The sequence below is a fragment of the Schistocerca piceifrons genome, chromosome 4 (genome assembly GCF_021461385.2).
Source record: "Schistocerca piceifrons isolate TAMUIC-IGC-003096 chromosome 4, iqSchPice1.1, whole genome shotgun sequence".
NCBI lineage: Eukaryota > Metazoa > Arthropoda > Insecta > Orthoptera > Acrididae > Schistocerca > Schistocerca piceifrons.
Window position 1 is genome coordinate 747,926,029 of NC_060141.1, and position 20,587 is coordinate 747,946,615.

The window sequence follows — 20,587 nt, forward strand, 5'->3', positions numbered from 1 at the left end:
CTGTTCACTCCAAGGAGGAGTATTCCCTGATCAACTTAAAGTAAGCAAAGTAGTACCTGTGTACAAAAAGGGAAAGGCTGATGATCCTAACAATACAGACCAGTGTCTTTAGTTACAGGTTTCTCCAAAATATTATAAATGCTAATGCTCAATAGACTAACTGCTTACATGGAAAAGCATAATGTAGTAACTCTAGCACAGCATAGATACCAGAAACAGAAATCAACAGAAACAGCTATTGAATTATTAACAGAATTTATTGTGTAGCTCATGGACAACAGGAGACATTTGATACAATTAGTTATGCAGTCCTAATAAAGAACTACAGACTACAGATTCATGGACATGGGGCAGATTGGATAACATCATATCTCAGTAACAGGAGGCAATATGTAATCATTAAAAACTTGTACATATCAGGAGTTAGAAGCATTCAGTATGGTGTACCTCATGACTTGCAATGGGACCTATCCTCTTCAGTTTATTTGTAAATGATGTATAAACATATGAAAACGAAAACGAGTTCGAGTCTCGGTTGGGCGCACAGTTTTAATCTGCCAGGAAGTTTCATATCAGCGCACACTCTGCTGCAGAGTGAAAATCTCATTCTGGAAACTTCCCCCAGGCTGTGGCTAAGCCATGTCTCCGCTATATCCTTTCTTCTGGGACTGCTAGTTCTGCAAGGTTCGCAGGAGAGCTTCTGTAAAGTTTGGAAGGTAGGAGATGAAATACTGGCAGAAGTAAAGCTGTGAGTACCGGGTGTGAGTCGTGCTTCGGTAGCTCAGATGGTAGAGCACTTGCCCGCGAAAGGCAAAGTTCCCGAGTTCGAGTCTCGGTCGGGCACACAGTTTTAATCTGCCAGGAAGTTTCATATCAGCGCACACTCCACTGCAGAGTGAAAATCTCATTCTGTGAAACATCCCCCAGGCTGTGGCTAAGCCATGTCTCCGCTATATCCTTTCTTTCGGGAGTGCTAGTTCTGCGAGGTTCGCAGGAGAGCTTCTGTAAAGTTTGGAAGGTAGGAGACGAGATACTGGCAGAAGTAAAGCTGTGAGTACCAGGCGTGAGTCGTGCTTCGGTAGCTCAGATGGTAGAGCACTTGCCCGCAAAAGGCAAAGGTCCCGAGTTCGAGTCTCGGTCGGGCACACAGTTTTAATCTGCCAGGAAATTTCATATCAGCGCACACTCCGCTGCAGAGTGAAAATCTTATTTTGGAAACATCCCCCAGGCTGTGGCTAAGCCATGTCTCCGCTATATCCTTTCTTTCGGGAGTGCTAGTTCTGCAAGGTTTGCAGGAGAGCTTCTGTAAAGTTTGGAAGGTAGGAGACGAGATACTGGCAGAAGTAAAGCTGTGAGTACCGGGCGTGAGTCGTGCTTCGGTAGCTCAGATGGTAGAGCACTTGCCCGCAAAAGGCAAAGGTCCCGAGTTCGAGTCTCGGTCAGGCACACAGTTTTAATCTGCTAGGAAGTTTCATATCAGCGCACACTCCGCTGCAGAGTGAAAATCTCATTCTAGTTGTTAGATGTTGATGAACATTGGGTTTAAAGCTTGGGATGGCTATAGCATCTTTTCAGTGTGAAGATAGAATACCTTCTAGCTGAGATTGTGTGTAGACGAAGTCCGTGAGCTGCATATAGATGTTGGCTCATGTGATTACAAATCTTATCAGGGTCTTGGATGACATCATGTGAACCTGAAGCAGTTCCCAATCAGTGGAATGTTCATTATATAATTCAAACTTATAGTGGTGTAAAGGATAAAGGAATGTCTTCAAGATGTGTTTTATGCATTTGAGGTATAGCCAGATAAGAAGAGGAAGCTGACACTTTTACAAAGTGGATAACGAGGTGTTCAACAAGAATGAACACATGGTTAGAAATACCACTGTGAAGGAGGAGGCCTCGAGCAGTTGCTGATCATTGGCAGCCCAGTAGACTATGGAGCTCAGCCCATGTGTGAGGTGGAGAGGCACATGTTCACAAACAGGAGATGTATTGCTCCCAGCATTCTTTCTTACTGTGTTTAATTAGTAAGTGAGCTTTTGTACACAGTCGCTTAAAAAGTGATGAGGAAGCCTATGAAGGATGCTGCTTGAGACATTTCAGGGCTCATCGGTAGTCAAGAATAGCTGTTGCAATATGGGACTACTTGTAGAAGGGTGGACAGTAGTGGTAGTTCAAATGGTGCAGGTGATCACATCAGACATATCTCGATGTACATTGTTCATACAGTGTGATTGGAGGAGATGAAGGTGATGTCAGAGATGTAAAATAGCCAGGTAGCACTTCCAAGAGCACAGTGTGGGAACTGGTCTGTTGGGGTGTCGACAAGAAAGTGACAGGATCACCAGAAAGTGATAATTGTTACAAGGACTGTAGGACTATTGTAGCCAAGGCACATGATTGATAGAAGAATTCATAAGATCGATAGCTCAGTCAGTTTTTATCCCTCTGATTGTTTCTCATTAAAGTTGGTATTTCATGGAATGGTGATCCCCATAGGAACAGACATGTGTGGTACTAAAAGCAAGTAGGGATACCACCACTGAGAAGACACAGTGCAAGATTAGAAAGAAGTTGGTTCAGTCAGACGGTACTTACCAGACAATAGGGTACACCCCAAAAGTGGATGGTGTGCATTGAAATCACCCAGTAGGAGAAAGGTGTGGAGAGTTATCAGATCAATGTTGCCCTCTCAATGTAAGTAAGCACCTTGCCTGGGGGTAAATAATACCAACGGTGATTGCTGGTTTGTTCACACTCACACTGCTACTGCTGCCAGTGTGGTAAGGGGGTGGGGGAAATCCACTCATCGGGGACATCTGTGTGGGAACCACCACCATATAGACCATCTCCAGACGCTCCCTTCAGGATAGTGATTACGATTTTTAATTGATTCAATAAATTATCTTTTGTACACTATACAGCTAGGCTGTAACATAGGACACATCATTGTGTGTACAGTCTAGACAATATACAGAAGTAGTAGCTTACACAGTAAATAAATACTATAGCTTGAACAGTACATCCATGTGTTGTTGTTTGTTTTGGTCTTCAGTCCTGAGACTGGTTTGATGCAGCTCTCCATGCTACTCTATCCTGTGCAAGCTTCTTCATCTCACAGTACCTACTGCAGCCTACATCCTTCTGAATTAGCTTAGTGTATTCATCTCTTGGTCTCCCTCTACGATTTTTACCCTCCACACTGCCCTCCAATACTAAATTGGTGATCCCTTGACGCCTCAACACATGTCCTACCAACCAATCCCTTCTTCTAGTTAAGTTCTGCCACAAACTTCTCTTCTCCCCAACCCTATTCAATACTTCCTCATCAGTTATGTGATCTACCCATCTAATCTTCAGCATTCTTCTGTAGCACCACATTTCAAAAGCTTCTATTCTCTTCTTGTCCAAACTATTTATCGTCCATGTTTCACTTCCATACATGGCTACACTCCATACAAATACTTTCAGAAATGACTTCCTGACACTTAAATCAATACTCGATGTTAACAAATTTCTCTTCCTCAGAAACGCTTTCCTTGCCATTGCCAGTCTACATTTTACATCCTCTCTACTTCGACCATCATCAGTTATTTTGCTCCCCAAATAGCAAAATACCTTTACTACTTTAAGTGTCTCATTTCCTAATCTAATTCCCTCAGCATCACCCGACTTAATTCGACTACATTCGATTATCCTCGTTTTGCTTTTGTTTATGTTCATCTTACAAGACACTATCCATTCCATTCAACTGCTCTTCCAAGTCCTTTGCTGTCTCTGACAGAATTACAATGTCATCGGCGAACCTCAAAGTTTTTATTTCTCCTCCATGGATTTTAATACCTACTCTGAATTTTTCTTTTGTTTCCTTCACTGCTTGCTCAATATACATATTGAATAACATCGGGGATAGGCTACAGCCCTGTCTCACTCCCTTCCCAACCACTGCTTCCCTTTCATGTCCCTCGACTCTTATAACTGCCATCTGGTTTCTGTAGTACATCCATAATATTACATAATACACTATGATTTACAATACATAATGACTTACAGTACCAGAGTCAAAAAATACAAATTTGTGGCATAATATTATCATATATTATATGCAAGTGGTTCAAATTCTAGTTTACTTTCTAACACTAATTTGTAATTCTAGTTTCTCTTAACATGGTACATCAAATTTATCTCTCACAGGATGAACTTTTGCTCGCTGTTTGCTTGTGTACTCAACCACACTACAGAATTCTTCTTGTATCAGGAAATTTTGTAGGGTTTCAGGAATTGTCATCTCAGTTTTGAGGTTTTGTAATCCTCTTGGCAATGCCTGTATCAACTTCATATCAGAGTATTTAGGCCCTGTTCTGATAATCATTAGCCTGTGTGAATCACAGCATTTTTTCCTGTTCCTTGTGTTATGGGTATTAACAATCTCATTGGTCTCCAGTTTTGTGGGATCTCATAATGCAGTCGCAGTGGTCTTGAGTTTATACAATGATAGATGCCTCAATATATTAAGATCCTTCAAACAATTTCTGCCAGATTCTTTTAGCTTCTTTTTGAATGTAATCTGTATGGCATTATTTTGTAGTATGAATATCCTTTTCATTTCTGTGATGGTCGAATTTCCCCATATTGTGATTCCATGCATCACACATGGTTCACAAATTCCATGATATACTGTGCACAAGAGGTCTTGATGAGCATATTGAGCTGGATTTTTCATTACAAATGTCACTGAGCATAGTTTCTTGGTAACAGTATTGATCTGCTGTTTCCAATTTAGCTCATTGTCTATTATTGTACCTACTAAAAACTTAACTGCGGCTGCTTCTTCCACACCTTTTTCATAAAAAAAAAAATCAATAGTGTCTTCTTTTGGTTTACTGTTGAAAACCATGTACACAGTTTTTTTTATATAATTAACTAATTTTCTATCAGCTACTGTGCCATGTTATTGACTGGTATTATTATTATTATTTTTTTTCAAGTGCTTCAAAATTGTTGGAAACATTTAGTACAGTCATATAATCTGCATACAGTATTCTGGTTCGCAGGAGAGCTTCTGTAAAGTTTGGAAGGTAGGAGACGAGATACTGGCAGAAGTAAAGCTGTGAGTACCGGGCGTGAGTCGTGCTTCGGTAGCTCAGATGGTAGAGCACTTGCCCGCGAAAGGCAAAGGTCCCGAGTTTGAGTCTCGGTCGGGCACACAGTTTTAATCTGCCAGGAAGTTTCATATCAGCGCACACTCTGCTGCAGAGTGAAAATCTCATTCTGGAAACATCCCCCAGGCTGTGGCTAAGCCATGTCTCTGCTATATCCTTTCTTTCGGGAGTGCTAGTTCTGCAAGGTTCGCAGGAGAGCTTCTGTAAAGTTTGGAAGGTAGGAGACGAGATACTGGCAGAAGTAAAGCTGTGAGTACCAGGCGTGAGTCGTTCTTCGGTAGCTCAGATGGTAGAACACTTGCCCACAAAAGGCAAAGTTTCCGAGTTCGAGTCTCGGTTGGGCACACAGTTTTAATCTGCCAGGAAGTTTCATATCAGCGCACACTCCGCTGCAGAGTGAAAATCTCATTCTGGAAACATCCCCTAGGCTGTGGCTAAGCCATGTCTCCGCTTTATCCTTTCTTTCGGGAGTGCTAGTTCTGCAAGGTTCGCAGGAGAGCTTCTGTAAAGTTTGGAAGGTAGGAGACGAGATACTGGCAGAAGTAAAGCTGTGAGTACCGGGCGTGAGTCGTGCTTCGGTAGCTCAGATGGTAGAGCACTTGCCCGCAAAAGGCAAAGGTCCCGAGTCCGAGTCTCGGTCGGGCACACAGTTTTAATCTGCCAGGAAGTTTCATATCTAACAACTAATTATCCTCACCAACGTGCTCTGCAAAGTGCTCAAAAGGACTGCAGCTCAATGACTGTATTGGGTTCTCAAGCCTTGGGGCCTTTTTTTCCTGTGAGTCTGATTTCAGGGAAGGATGATCCACAACCATCTGGTTAGGTTGGAAAAAACAATCCGACAGGCTTTTTCTAAATTCCATCACATCACTGCAGTCTTTTTGTCCTACATAAGTCATATGACACTTTTTGATCACGGACTCCGCCTACACACAATCTCAGCTAGAAGGTATTCTATCTTCACATTGAAAAGATGCTGTTGCCATCCCAAGCTTTAAACGCAATGCCCATCAACATCTAGCAACCAATTTTGGCGACATAAGTCATATGACACCTTTTGATCCCATCACATTTTACTTAGTGTCCGTGACTGGAACTTTGGAAGGCCCCTACCACTTTTTCATAGTTTTTTATCCCTCCAATTGTTTCTTGGTAAGGTTGGTAAATCGCTCATCCCTGTGGGTCCGAGAGAATGGTGACCATCAAGGCTCTACGCTGAGTGTTACACTATTCTTTAACATCATTAATGGGATAGTGATCTCTGTAGGACCACTAGTAACATCCCACTACCTGCTGTACGATGGTGACTCTTATATTTGGTATACTTCCCAATTTGTAACCTTCATTGAATGCCAGCTCCGATGATCCCTCCAAATGGCCTCTGATTGGACCCTTTCCCTTGCTTCCATTTACCTTCTGTGAAAAGATGTGTCATACATTTCTGTCACTGTACAGCGGTTCACCTCAGCCCAGAGGTCTATGTGGATCTCAGTGTTTGAACAGTGTCATGCAGCCCTGAACTCTGACATTTCTCTTTAATAAAAAACTGACATGACTGCCCCATATTTGTCAACATGTCTATCAGTATAGGAAAGCTTAAAGCTCTCTGCCTTCTGTGTTTGTGCTACTCTACTTCACACTTACAGGGGTTGGATTATAGCTGCCAGGTCTGTGGTTGAGCAGCACATTTGACTCTGAGATTATTGTGCCCTGTACACAACACTGCACAAAAGTGTAATAGTTGTCCATACTTGACAGCTTATTACAGATTGGAGGAAGAAAAGCAAACCATCTCCAATAGGTCCTTTCCCAGGACAAGAATGTTGGATTACAGCATTTTGCCCAGTGCTGACTGAGGAATATGGCACTATGTGCAGCTTTGAAACCAACATATAACCTATCCAGCTTAATTCATTTTTAGACAACTTAAGTATTTGTATGGAGTGTAGCCATGTATGGAAGTGAAACATGGACGATAAGTAGTTTAGACAAGAAGAGAATAGAAGCTTTCAAAATGTGGTGCTACAGAAGAATGCTGAAGATTAGATGGGTAGATCATGTAACTAATGATGAGGTATTGAACCGAATCGGGGAGAAGAGGAGTTTGTGGCACAACTTGACTAGAAGAAGGGATTGGTTGGTAGGACATGTTCTGAGGCATCAAGGGATCGCCAATGTAGTACTGGAGGACAGCGTGGAGGGTAAAATTCTTAGAGGGAGACCAAGAGATGGATACACTAAGCAGATTCAGAAGGATATAGGCTGCAGTAGGTACTGGGAGATGAAGAAGTTTGCACAGGATAGAGTAGCATGGAGAGCTGCATCAAACCAGTCTCAGGACTGAAGACCACAAAAACAACAACAATTGCAATCCATAATTCATTCTGTCTCCTTTATGTGCCATAAATGCTGCATTCAACAAGTGCTATGCCACTTTTCAGTTCATTATTACTGCTCCCTCTTTCAGACATGCGGCTGGTCAATTTTGCCCAAGCAAGCAATTACCATACATGATAGTATTAATTAGCTCATCTGCTAGATTTATTTAATGCTCCATATTGGAGACACTAAGCTAAGCTATCAGTAGCAATGAATATCCACAGAAAGAGTGCCTATGTTGACAATATGTAGTGTCTGTAGCCAAAAAGAGTTCCCAATTTCAAAATAAAATATCTCCAAAACTAAGAGCAATAGATGAGTGCAACAAACAGAATGTTGATTGTGAAAGCTGTGAGAATTTTATACAGGTGTTTTGCATAAGTTTTGAAATTGTTCATAAGCTACTAACAGTTGGCACTGTAATCACATAATGCCTGTAAATAGAGTGCTGCAGCTCAGAGCGATCAGTTTCACCATTGAAACATGAAAGGAGACTAGCCTACCATGAAATCATGTATTCCACTGGCCAATGTATTTTTCTGGTGCTGGAATACCACAGAGTGCAACACAGTCATATGGCAACAGGGCACAGTTTTCAAACATGATTTAATGTTCCAAAAGGACCCAATGTGAAAACCATTAACAAGCTCTTCGCCAAATTCCAATGACTGATGTTCTAGTGGGGAATGTTGGCCACTGGCAAACTGTAGTTACTGCTGAAAAGTCACTGCAGTTTGTGGAACTATTCAGCAAAATCCAAGGAAATCCATCTGAAGAACTGCGGCAGAGACTGGTTTGAAGCATTCCAGCTTGCAAAGGATACTGAGTCAGAGCCCACCCATGTTGCCATCCAAAATCCAAAGCCATCAATCCTTCTCTGTATGAGCTGTGTGACAGAGGGCTGATTTTGCTAACCAGATTCTCACAGCAATTGGTAATGAAAGATTTAATGTTGGCTACATCTGGTTCACAGATGAAGCACACTTACATCTGAACTGGGTCATGAATAAACAAAACTGGCAATTTTGGAACTTTGAAAATGTCCATTTGTGTGAAGCGAAACCACTGTATTCTCCCAAAGTTACTGTTTTGACCACGGTATGCAGCAAATACAGTAATGGCCCATTTTTCAAGTGAGAAACGATCACTAGTGAACATTACGTTGAAATTCTGGAACAATTTGTCACATTGTAGGATTGACCAGGTGGCAAGCGATTCATGCCAGATGGGGCCAGACCCCATCACATCAAACAGGTGTTGCACTTTCTTGATGAAAACTTTGGGACTAGAATCATTGCATTGGATTGCTGTAAATTTTTCAGTTGGCCTCCATGCTCACCTGCTCTGATCCCTTGGGACTACTTCTTGTTAGGCATGTTGAAAGACACTGTCTACCAGAACCATCCCTTGATGAGCTTGGATTAGGATTCTGTGTGGCATCTGAATTAACTTCTGGTGAGACACTACAAGACATGACAGCAAATATCACTGTTTGTTTGCACCACTTCCATACTGCCATTGGTGGACATTTCAAAAAGTTTGTGATGCAATTAAAAAGTCTGCTTGCAGAAGACAAGTTTAATTATGCACACTAATGCTGTTCAAGCTGCTCAGTGCCACCTCTTAGCAGCTTTCTCAGCTATTTCAAAACTTTTGTACAACTTAGGTATACAATTGTTACAGCTTGCGCAATAAACATACCATTTGTTGCACTCATCTAATGAGCTTAATTTTCAAGATATTTAATTTTGATATCAGGGACTTCTTCACTAGATCTCCTGTAATAGGCGAAACATGTTCCTTTTTTATCTCACAGGTTTAGTTCCACCCTCCCCTGTAGCATCTTTTCGGCACCCTACAAATAATCTTGAGGACATGTGCTTGTTTCTTCTCCTTCTTTTTCTCCTCTCTTGCTGTGTCACTTCCTCGTCCCTCTGTCCACCTAAATGGCATTCACATTTATTTTACTGTTTCGAGTCTGTTATCGCCGACAGTGTGAATATTTGTCCTATCTTGTACATTACACAGCGCTAGAATTTCAGGCAAGTACTTACCTTTATGATATGAACTTCATGGTGAATGTGCACTCTCAAAGTAGGAAATACTAATAGCAGCTTTTGGATCCTGTACATTCCTTCTTTGAAAAGGTTGGAGGGATTGGCTGTGGAATTATTGAAAGGTAGGAGGGAATGAAAGAGGCAGAACCCGTATGACACCAGAGTTCTGAAAACTAAAATTAGTGTTTCTTGTTTTTTAAGTTATTCTATCAGCAGTAATTGAACTTTCTTCTACTCACAGTAAATAGTGGAGTGTCATTCTGTCTCCTTGTAATGTTAATAGCTTCTTCAGCAGAATTTTGCCTTTTGCCTTTATACAATCACCCCCCCCCCCTCCCCCCCTCTCCCAATGAACCATGGACCTTGCCGTAAGTGGGGAGTCTTGCATGCCTCAGCAATACAGATAGCCATACCATAGTGCAACCACAATGGAGGGGTATCTGTTGAGAGGCCAAACAAATGTGTAGTTCCTGAAGTGGGGCAGCAGCCTTTTCAGTAGTTGCAAGGGCAACAGTCTGGATGATTGACTGATCTGAGCTTGTGACGTTAACCAAAATGGTCTTGCTGTGCTGGTACTGTGAACGGCTGAAAGCAAGGGGAAACTACAGCTGTAATTTTTCTTGAGGGCATGCAGCTTTACTGTATGGTTAAGTGATGATGGCATCCTCTTGGGGTAAAATAATCTGGAGGTAAAATAGTTCTCCATTTGGGTCTCTGTGCAGGGACTACTCAGGAGGGCATCGTTATCTGGAGAAAGGAAACTGGCATTCTACAGACTGGAGCATGGAATGTCAGATCCCATAATCGGGCAGGTAGGTTGGAAAATTTAAAAAGGGAAATGGATAGGTTAATGTTAGACATAGCTGGAATTAGTGAACTTTGGTGCAGGAGGAACAAGACTTCTGGTCAGGTGAATAAATGGTTATAAATACAAAATCAAATAGGGGTAATGCAAGAGTAGGTTTAATAATGAATAAAAAAATACGAGTGCACATAAGCTACTGCAAACAGCATAGTGAATGCATTATTATAGCCAAGGTAGACACGAAGCCCACGCCTACCACAGTAGTACAAGTTTATATGCCAACTAGCTCCACAGATGATGAAGAGATTGAAGAAATGTATGGTGCAATAAAAGAAATTATTCAGATAGGTAAGGGAGATGAAAATTTAATAGCCATGGGGGACTGGAATTCAATAGTAGGGAAAGGAAGAGAAGGAAAAGAAGCAGGTGAATATGGACTGGGGGTAAGGAATGAAAGAGGAAACCGCCTCATAGAAGAATATAATAATTCCAGTTGGTAGAGCACTTGCCCGCGAAAGGTAAAGGTCCCAACTTCAAGTCTCGGCCTGGCACACAGTTTTAATCTGCCAGGAAGTTTCATAATAATTCGAGTCCCAAAGAAAGCAGGTGTCAACATGTGTGAAAATAATGTATCAGTTAAATAAGTCATGGCTGCAAAATACCAACACGAATTCTTTACAGACGAATGGAAAAACTGGTTAAAGCCGACATTGGGGAAGATCAGTTTGGATTCCATAGAAAAGTTGAAACACGCGAGGCAATTCTGATCCTATGACTTACCGTAGAAGATAGATTAAGGAAAGGCAAACCTATGTTTCTAGCATTTGTAGACTTGGAGAAAGCTTCTGACAATGGCTGGAATACTCTCTTTCATATTCTGAAGGTAGCAGGGGTCAAATACAGGGAGTGAAAGGCTATTTATGATTTGTACAGAAACCAGATGGCAGTTATAAGAGTTGAGGTGTATGAAAGGAAACAGTGGTTGGGAAGAGAGTGAGACAGAGTTGTAGCCATCCTCGATGTTATTCAATCTGTATATTGAGCTAGCAGTAAAGGAAACAAAAGAAAATTTTGGAGTAGGAATTAAAATCCATGGAGAAGAAATAAAAACTTTGAGGTTTGCCCATGACATTGTTAATTCTATCAGAGACAGCAAAGGACCTGGAAGAGCAGTTGAATAGAATGGACAGTGTCTTGAAAGGAGGACATAAGATGAACATCAACAAATGCAAAATGAGGATAATGGAATGTAGTCTAATTAAATCAGGTGATGCTGGGGGAATTAGATTAGGAAATGAGGCACTTAAGGTAGTAGATGAGTATTGCTATCTGGGTAGCAAAATAACTGATGATGGTTAAAGTAGAGAGGATATAAAATGTAGACTGGCTCTGGCAAGGAAAGCATTTCTGAAGAAGAGAAATCTGTTAACATCAAGTATAGATTTAAGCATCAGGAAGTCTTTTCTGAAAGTATTTGTATGGAGTGTGGCCATGTATGGAAGCGAAACATGGACAATAAGTAGTTTAGACAAGAACAGAAGAGAAGCTTTTGAAATGTGGTACTTCTGAAGAATGCTGAAGATTAGATGGGTAGATCATGTAACTAATGAGGAGGTGTTGAATAGAATTGGGGAGAAAAGGAATTTTTGGCACAACCTGACTAAAAGAAGGGATCAGTTGGTAGGACACATTCTGAGGCATTAAGGGATCATCAATTTAGTACTGGAGGGCAGTGTGGAGGGTAAAAGTTGTAGAGGGAGACCAAGAGATGAATACACTAAGCAGATTCAGAAGGATGAAGGTTGCAGTAGTTACTTGGAGATGAAGAAGCTTGCACAGGGTAGAGTAGCATGGAGAGCTGCATCAAACCAGTCTCTGGACTGAAGACCACAACAACAGCAATTAACTATCTCTCCTACTTTTAACTTCAAGCAATGACAAGGCATATATTATGTTTGATATTGCCTGTCCTCCAATATTACATATTACTGTCAATTGTTGCTGTTCCTTCAGTGGTTAGTTATTGGATGGGCTTGTCTATAAAGGGCAATGTGTGTTATTCATTTACAACATTTTTTTATAACTTAGTATATAGTAAGATTCTTCATTTCGCAATAATTTACTGTACCTGCATGACTGAAGCAACCAGTGGAAGAATTGACTTTTTAGGCTGGCGACATACTTTGGTTCCTCTCTCTTGACAACACAGGTTAGGAAAGCAATCCAGTACAGTCTGACATGGCTTAGGTGGCAGATTAAATAACAGCCGTTGAGGTGGTGGTGAGCATTGCAGGTAGCTCACCATGTTCATTAAAGCTGATGCAAGGAGAAATAAATAATTATTATGTGAACAACTTTACTTCTTACTTAACACATTACAGTAGGTATTACAAAAGTAACATACAAAGTTAATGAAGAACATAGAACCATATATTTTATGACCATAAAAGTGCAGAAAAGTAATTATCAAAAGCATTAGTCAATGATTTCTACTATTAACAATATTTTAACAAGTTGTAAGTAACACACTTTCACCTCTATATCAAAAATCATTATTAATACAACATTTTATTATATCAGCATGTAATCAAAGATTTCCAACTGCACAGAACACCACATATAATTAGCCACTAATAGGTCTGAAAAGTAATCAATACAATTACTGTAACATAGATGATAGGAAACAATACATTTTGCAGAGAAAAAGGAGTTTAAATTTGCTTAGAAAACAGTGATGTGTTGATTAGAGCTTATTGATGTATTGATCACAACCCAGTTGTCTTCATGGTTCAGCATCTCACTTTTCCACCAACACTGACCTCAGCTCCCATAGAGCTTAACTTACATCTTCCTGCCAGGCTTTTAGTTTTGCTAGCGTATTGCAAATAAGCGTCAACATTTTGCATGGCCTTTTTGAATGGTGACAGTTCAAATGCCTGGCCAGCCATTCAGAATCCAGAGACTGATGGCTCCTTTCAATAGGACCCCCTTCCCTCCCCCCCATCCCCATTTCCTTCCCCATCCTTCCACAATCTGAGCTTGTGCTTCCTCACTAATTACTGTGTCATTGTTGAGACTTTAAAACCTGATCTTCCTTCTCCAAGGCATGTGAATCACACAAGTGAATTGTTACTACTGAGATGTTTGTCCCTTTGTATCAGAGTACATTGTACTAGTCTTGAAACAGTATACATGACTGTTGCAGATTATTACTTCTGTCGTGAATTGTTAGCTGGGTCATGTATGTTCTACGAATTTCATCTGGATTTGGCATCATATCTATTACTATAAATAGTGACTATACTAGGGGTGAGCAATTTACCATTCACCATTCCACAATAGAACAAATTGTACAAGTGTAACCCATCCACACACCACACATATTAATAAGGGGTAGGGTGGCCATTCAATCCACATTATAACTCCTGTTTCCAAGCAGTCATAAGTAGTGGCCATGCAATATAGATATCTCTTACATGAATTCTAATTTCCCCACATGACTTAAAAGGCAAACATATTGATTTAAGATGGCATCCTGATATCTTTGAGTGCATTGTGCTCCTATTCCAAACTCTAGGATTGACATATGTGGATCGAACATCCACTACCATAAGACAACTATGTCCACAATGGTCCCTTCTGTGATGTTGCTTATCAATAAACAGATTATCATTGGATTAAAATATGCAACAGTCACCACAGAAACTATGCCAGGATTCTTCTCGAATAGAAATTAGGCTCAACTGACCAATCAACTTCTTCTTTGCATGATTTTGTTAGTATTATTAGTAGTATTTAGCGGAATACATGTTGTAGACATCTGCTATGTGTCCCCTTATTTAGGTAAGTACCGCAAATATTTTTGCTATTTATCTTTTTCCTTGCAGTTGTAGCAAAGTCTTAAGCTTCATGTATATCTCTTACATTGCTCCACACATCTTTCAATTAGAAATGTAGACATACATATTTTACTTGAAAATTAAAGACATTACATGAAAATATAAATTACTTATATTATAACATGTGATCAGAACTTACAAAGAGGAGAATAGAAAAAAAGAGTTAAAATGTATGTTAGAAATATTGAGAGGAAATTTTTGTGAACATATACCCTATGATAATATTAGAAAAGGAATGTTGCTACTCACTATATAGCAGAGATGCTGAATCACAGATATGCATAACAAAAACACTGTCACAAATAAGCTTTTGTCCGGCATGGCCTTCATAAAAAATAAATGACACACACACACACACACACACACACACACACACACACACACACACGACTGCAGTCTCTGGCACCAAGTTGTCAGAGACAGGTACTTGGCATCTGTGATATCCATTTTGGCTGGCGTAAAGTATATACATTAAATATTACACTAACAAGTGACTGTGAGAGTTTTTCTGAGAGCACAATTTTTCTATGGAATACCATAAACAGAAACTGTGGCTCAGTGTGGTGTTTACCCCAATGTTATCAGTTACTGAAGTAGGCAATGGCTGAAGTGTGTGGCATGGGACAAATGCAAGGAACACACTAGCCATGCTGCAAAGCATCCCCCCATCTCTCTATGCTGTAAATACATCATGCACCCATCTTCTTACTTGGTCGTAACCATAAAAATGAGTAACTAAAACAAAATCAGCCCAGCTTAAGGTTGTATGTAGCTAGTAGAGATCTCTTTATGTACACCAGAACAATGTATTACACGAACAAAAAATTCTCATCAGCGCGATGCTAGATAAGATCAAAAGAATACCAAACTTTCACACATTTAAAAAATCTACTGCTGATCCACAGCTTCTGTAGCTATAATTGATATTTGGAATACTGCTCAGATCTGTAGGTTCTGTCTGATAATCTCTCTACTTGGCAATTTATAATTATCAAAATATTTTTAGATAAAACTAAAGATCTTTTACAAATACACTACTGCGAATGTGTGTAGTTATGAGTATTTTGTGACCTTTTATGTGCAGGTGAAATTCTATTTTTTTATACATATTTAACTAGAATATTGCTTTCTTTAGTACAGCCAGTTAAGATGTTTCAATAAGTTTTCAGCTGTATGTCTTTTGTATCTATATGTGTGTACACAAATTTCTGTTTTCTTATATGTTATTACGATGAACCAAGATGTGTTAATAAGACAGCTACCAGTCTAGATGTTAAATTATGACATATTTGCCTATATTTTGTACATACTTATACCTAAAGTTTTTTACTGTCTTGTATTTTGACAAGTCCTGTATCATGAATGTGATAAAATGGGCCTTAAATAAATAAGGGATAGTGTGATCATTCTCGGCAAAATATTTCACACAAGAGTTTATGATAAGGTCAAGGTGCTGAAAGCTATTCCTGTTTCAATCTTCTTGTATGTCATTACAATTATAGACATGGGCAAAACTAGAAACAAGAACCATTTTCTTTTTGATGCATCTGAAGAAAAGTTTCAAATGAGTGAACATTCTCTGTTCCAATTATGTAACTGTTTTATTAATTCCATTTACACATTTCACATGCTTAGCACATCACCACACTGAACAATAAGGAAATAATTACAGCTCAAACACATAAACCTAGCAAGCAGCACCATCTAATATGCAAAAAGAAGAATAAATTTGAAAAAATTTAAACCTTACTTGATTAAAATGCTGGAAGTGTTAGGTATGGGCCCAGTCATCATATAAAAGGGCTGTGGATAACACCCTTGAGATTAACTAAAAGTTAACACAGGGGAAACTTGAAAAGAGGTAAAAAATATAAACACCAAAAACACTGATAATATCAAATTAGGAAGGCGGGGAGGGGGGGGGGGAGGGAGGGAGGGATGAATAAAATATGAAAGTAATAAAAAGAGAATTGTCATGTAATTAAGACTCAACATAACAGAAGGAAGAGTGGGTACCGCGGTAGGTACATGTTTTCAACCACCAAATTGAATGGGGTGCAACTGCAGTGTCCTCACCAACTGTAAACATGGAAGTGGTACACCCAGGCTAAGGACAGGGAACTTCTCAAGTTGAAGAACAACCACAGGGTGACACTGGAGCAACAATAACGTAAATGATATATGAGCGGATGGGGAGGGGGGTGGGGGGAGGGAAAAGGAGAAGAGGTTGAATACTTGGGAAACCTTATATATTTACGTGAAAGAATAGGAAACAAAGGGGGATAAAAGAGAAAATAGTTTGTCATGAGGTTCATGTAGGATAGAGCATAATGTTGTGATAACTATTCTCTGTTTACAGTCAGCAAGGGCACTACAGTTCCACCTCATTCAGTTTAACGGTTATAAATGTATATATACCACTGCACCAGAACTCTCTTTTACTATGGTGAGTCTTAATTACATGGTACCCTCTCTTTTTATTACTTTTATATTTTATTTGTCCCTTCCCACCACTCTCCTTCCCTACTTTGCTATTCACAGTGTTTTTGCTGTTTATCTTTTTTTACATTTTCATAGGGTTCCCTTACATTAACTTTTAGTTTATGACAAGGGTATTTTCTACTATCCTTTTACATGACAGCTGGGCACCATACCTAATGCCTTCAACATTTTAACCAAGTAAGTTCTAAAGTTTTCCACATTTACTCTCCTTTTAGAAATATTAGATGGTGCTGCTCACTAGATTCATGCATCTGAGCTGTAATTATTTACTTATTGTTCCAGTCTGATGATTTACTAACCACATGAAATGTGTAACTGGAATTAATAAAAAGAATATATAATTGCAATGGAGTCTGTACACGCATTTGAATCATTTAACTACTGTTGCTGCACCTGCCATTATGGAATGGAATGGAATATACAGAAGAAAGTTTTTTGCACTTTTGTAAAACATAGAATGGTACATCTACCTTCCAGAAACAGACCTGAAACTGAGTAACAGAAAGGGATAGCTATGTTATTTGTTTGTTAGTTTATTTGCAGGATGCTCCATTACGGTATTTACAGTACTGTGTGTGTGATTTTTTTTTTCCCCCCTTCTGTTGTATGATTATGAAGATGATGAGAGCAGTGAGAGGGTGAAACCTGGTGCTGGCACTTAGCCCACTCCTTGCAAATATCACCGAGGGGACTGACAAGCTGAATGTCCACATCTGGTGGACAGATCACTGTCAGCAGTGTCACATGCCCTCACTTCGTGACATGCGGTGGAGAGGTTTTGTATTTAAACCAAGACATTGGAGCAAAGTCTGGTGATCAGGAACTTTACAACACCACCTCTCCTCCCCCTGTGGCCAAACACTAGCAGTGAAAATTTTTTCCACCATCAGGATTTGAACCCCGGCTTACCACTGGTTTGAGCATCGTCACACGAGTTTGTGTTGGTGACCTCGGTCAAGGAGGTCATTTAGAAAGGATTCACTCCTAACTGGACTGGTGAGCTGCTGAACTGTGAGGATTTCTTGCTGTTGAATAACTTTCAGCTTAGTTTCTATTTTCTGTAGGCCTCTTGAAGAGCTTTGTTGATGCAGTTTATAACTGCCATTAGATTTTATAGTGGGGCATTCAGAAACAATTACAGATTGTTCAGATACTAATAGTAGTTACAGTGTGTGTCACTGTAAGAGATTTCAATAATATATAGGAAACATAACAGTGCCCATAACACACAGAAATAAATGATCTTTGCATTGCACATGCTGTGTTCTTTTCATTAAGCACTTTAGCGTCCTGTGACACACAATTCAGATCATTTCTGAGCCATGACAAAGAACCACAAGTGACTCATTTTTGTGATTACTTTGTCAAAATGTACTGGTTATAAAAAAACACTGAATACATTTAGTTTTTCAATAGACATGTATTATCTACTATGAGCAAACACTTTTCTTTTCAAAATACATCTTTTTTCCCAGAGAATTCCCAGTGTAACATTGTTAGTGGAGTTTTCAACAAATGTACGAAAGCCCAACATTTCACATTGTCTAAAGTGGTCCCTGTGTCAATATGTTTCACCTAAGGATGGCCCAACTGCCTAGTGCAATATTTACATCTGGGAAGTAACAGTTAGAACTCTGCCTTCATAGAGGACATGTCTCACTCAACAATATGGATCTCACCCATATTGCAATCGAGTTTCTTGCCTTGAAAATACAATCAGAAATTGAGCAGGATGGGCAAAATAAGTCTGAAAACTTTCCAGTGAACATTTCAAAGGACCACAGGATTACTCACAGCAGAATAGATTAGCAAACCACAATGAAAACTAATCACAAATTAAACAAGTGAACTGTGAAATTTATCATGTACATATGCTGTTTTCTATGTATTTCACTAATGTACTATTGCAAACCAAATAAAACAATTATGCTAATTGAAAGCTTACATGATGTTAACTCTGTGCTGTGGCAACTAGTGCAAGAGGAATAAACACATACACTCACTAGACAGCCAACCACTCGTCAGTTCTGGGAGTGCTACAAGCAACATGCACACTGTCTTGACAGTACAATCATGTTTCCTCTGCTATTGTAGAGAAGGAGGTATTTGGTGTCTCCTGATCAATGAGGAATGTTATTTCTCAAAGTGTAACGAACAGTGTGCTCATGCACACCTTCTGGCCCACTTCCTTTTTCATTTACTTTTTCAGTTCTTTGGACAAATTTTTTGACAGTGAACCAAGCTTCTCTCTGTCTCAACAGTAACTGCCATGAATTGTGCAATACCAACCTAACATGGTACATTGTATTGCAGAATATACTAAGCGAACATCAAAATTTCAAAGCTCTGCAATCTTCTTCAGTATACTGTGCAAACCCATCAGTACCAATCTGAGATGGTCAGTATTATTGCATGGTACTCAGTAATGTGCAGTAAACATTGTGTGTGTGACAGCCCCTTGACTCAATTTTATAAAAGTCAATATAAGTTTTAATTTTTGGAATAATCATTCATCTGTAAGTGAAAAAATTATCTTGTTATCGAACAGACTAAATGTAAAGATCTCATCTCGTCATATAACCACTTCTGGATCAAAATCATCAGTGTTTGTCTGTTTGGTATGCAATGCAATGGTTCCAGATGACATTAACAGCCTAAGAACTCCACTATAGTGACATTCTGGTTCCTGCAATCCAAGTCATCTTGTATTTTGCTTGGTGCCACTTTCTACTCTAGGAAAAAGAGAGAGTACAAGCTTCAGTTGGGCCAGGGTTCACTGCCTTCAAACATCACAGAAAACCTAAATCTGGACAGCCATAAGGAGAATCACACCAGAGTCTTCCCAAAAATGAGTCAGTTGTCTTACCATTGCCTTAGTGACTTCACCATCACCAGCACTAGGACAGTCCATAGTGGGTGTGGCATCTAGCCTGTCTGTGAGCCTAATTGTTTCAATTTTCCACTTTTCATTGCTTTCTAATCAGAAAGTGTGGCCGTCACCGACTACGCTATGTGAATGAATCAGTCAATCCATCAAAGTGATTCTAAGTTCATTTGCCACCTGTGCAATTAGTATGTGCACCCTATCAGGCAACATCCATTATTTACCATGTAAGTGTGTACAAATTTACAGCTATCATCAGATGCGTAGTTGCTTCTCTTAGTATAGTACATTCTTCAATGTGAGTCGTTAATGATAATCAATTTGCTTAGCTTCTGTAGTTCCTTCTGTAGGAATGGCATATTAAAATTGTGTTATTTGACTAATGTGCTCGTATAGCATGCTGTTTCCTCTGCCTGCTTCTTGACTGCCACTCATCCACTACATGTATAGCATGCTGCTTCCTCTGCCTGCTTCTTGACTGCCACTCATCCACTACACCTTTTCCTTGATACTGATATTTTTGGAACACACGTAAGTTCCACCATGATGATCTTCATACACAAACATAAATGAGTTTATGTTATTCTGGCACAGTTTTATGTGTATATTAGTAGAGACACATTACATTTTGATGTTATCCCATCTCTCCTTTCAAAAGTATTGGAGTTCAGCAATATTAACTTAAAATGTTCATTAGGACAGGAGATATATATGGTTTTTGAAGCTAGTTTACAACATTATGCGCTGAGTTCCAGAAAAATGTAGACACACGTAATAGTCAGTATCATTGGAACAAAATGACATACCATTACAATTCTTGCACAGGGGAAAGGTTATTTTATGCATTCAAGGTGGCTCTATTAGCAGCTAAACAATGTTGATGCCACTGACGTGTT

The 20,587-nt window shown here is 39.6% G+C and overlaps 1 protein-coding gene across 1 annotated transcript in view; it reads right to left on the reverse strand.

The window, feature by feature from the left end:
• Window positions 1-6,794: 6,794 nt before the first annotated feature.
• Window positions 6,795-20,587, reverse strand: part of LOC124796146 — a 117,804-nt gene continuing 104,011 nt past the window's right edge. The window contains exons 4-5 of the mRNA XM_047260238.1: window positions 12,535-12,722; window positions 6,795-6,875 (exon numbers count right to left, since the gene is read on the reverse strand). Of these exons, the coding sequence (XP_047116194.1) occupies window positions 6,795-6,875; window positions 12,535-12,722 (269 nt within the window). The remainder of the gene's footprint in view (window positions 6,876-12,534; window positions 12,723-20,587) is intronic.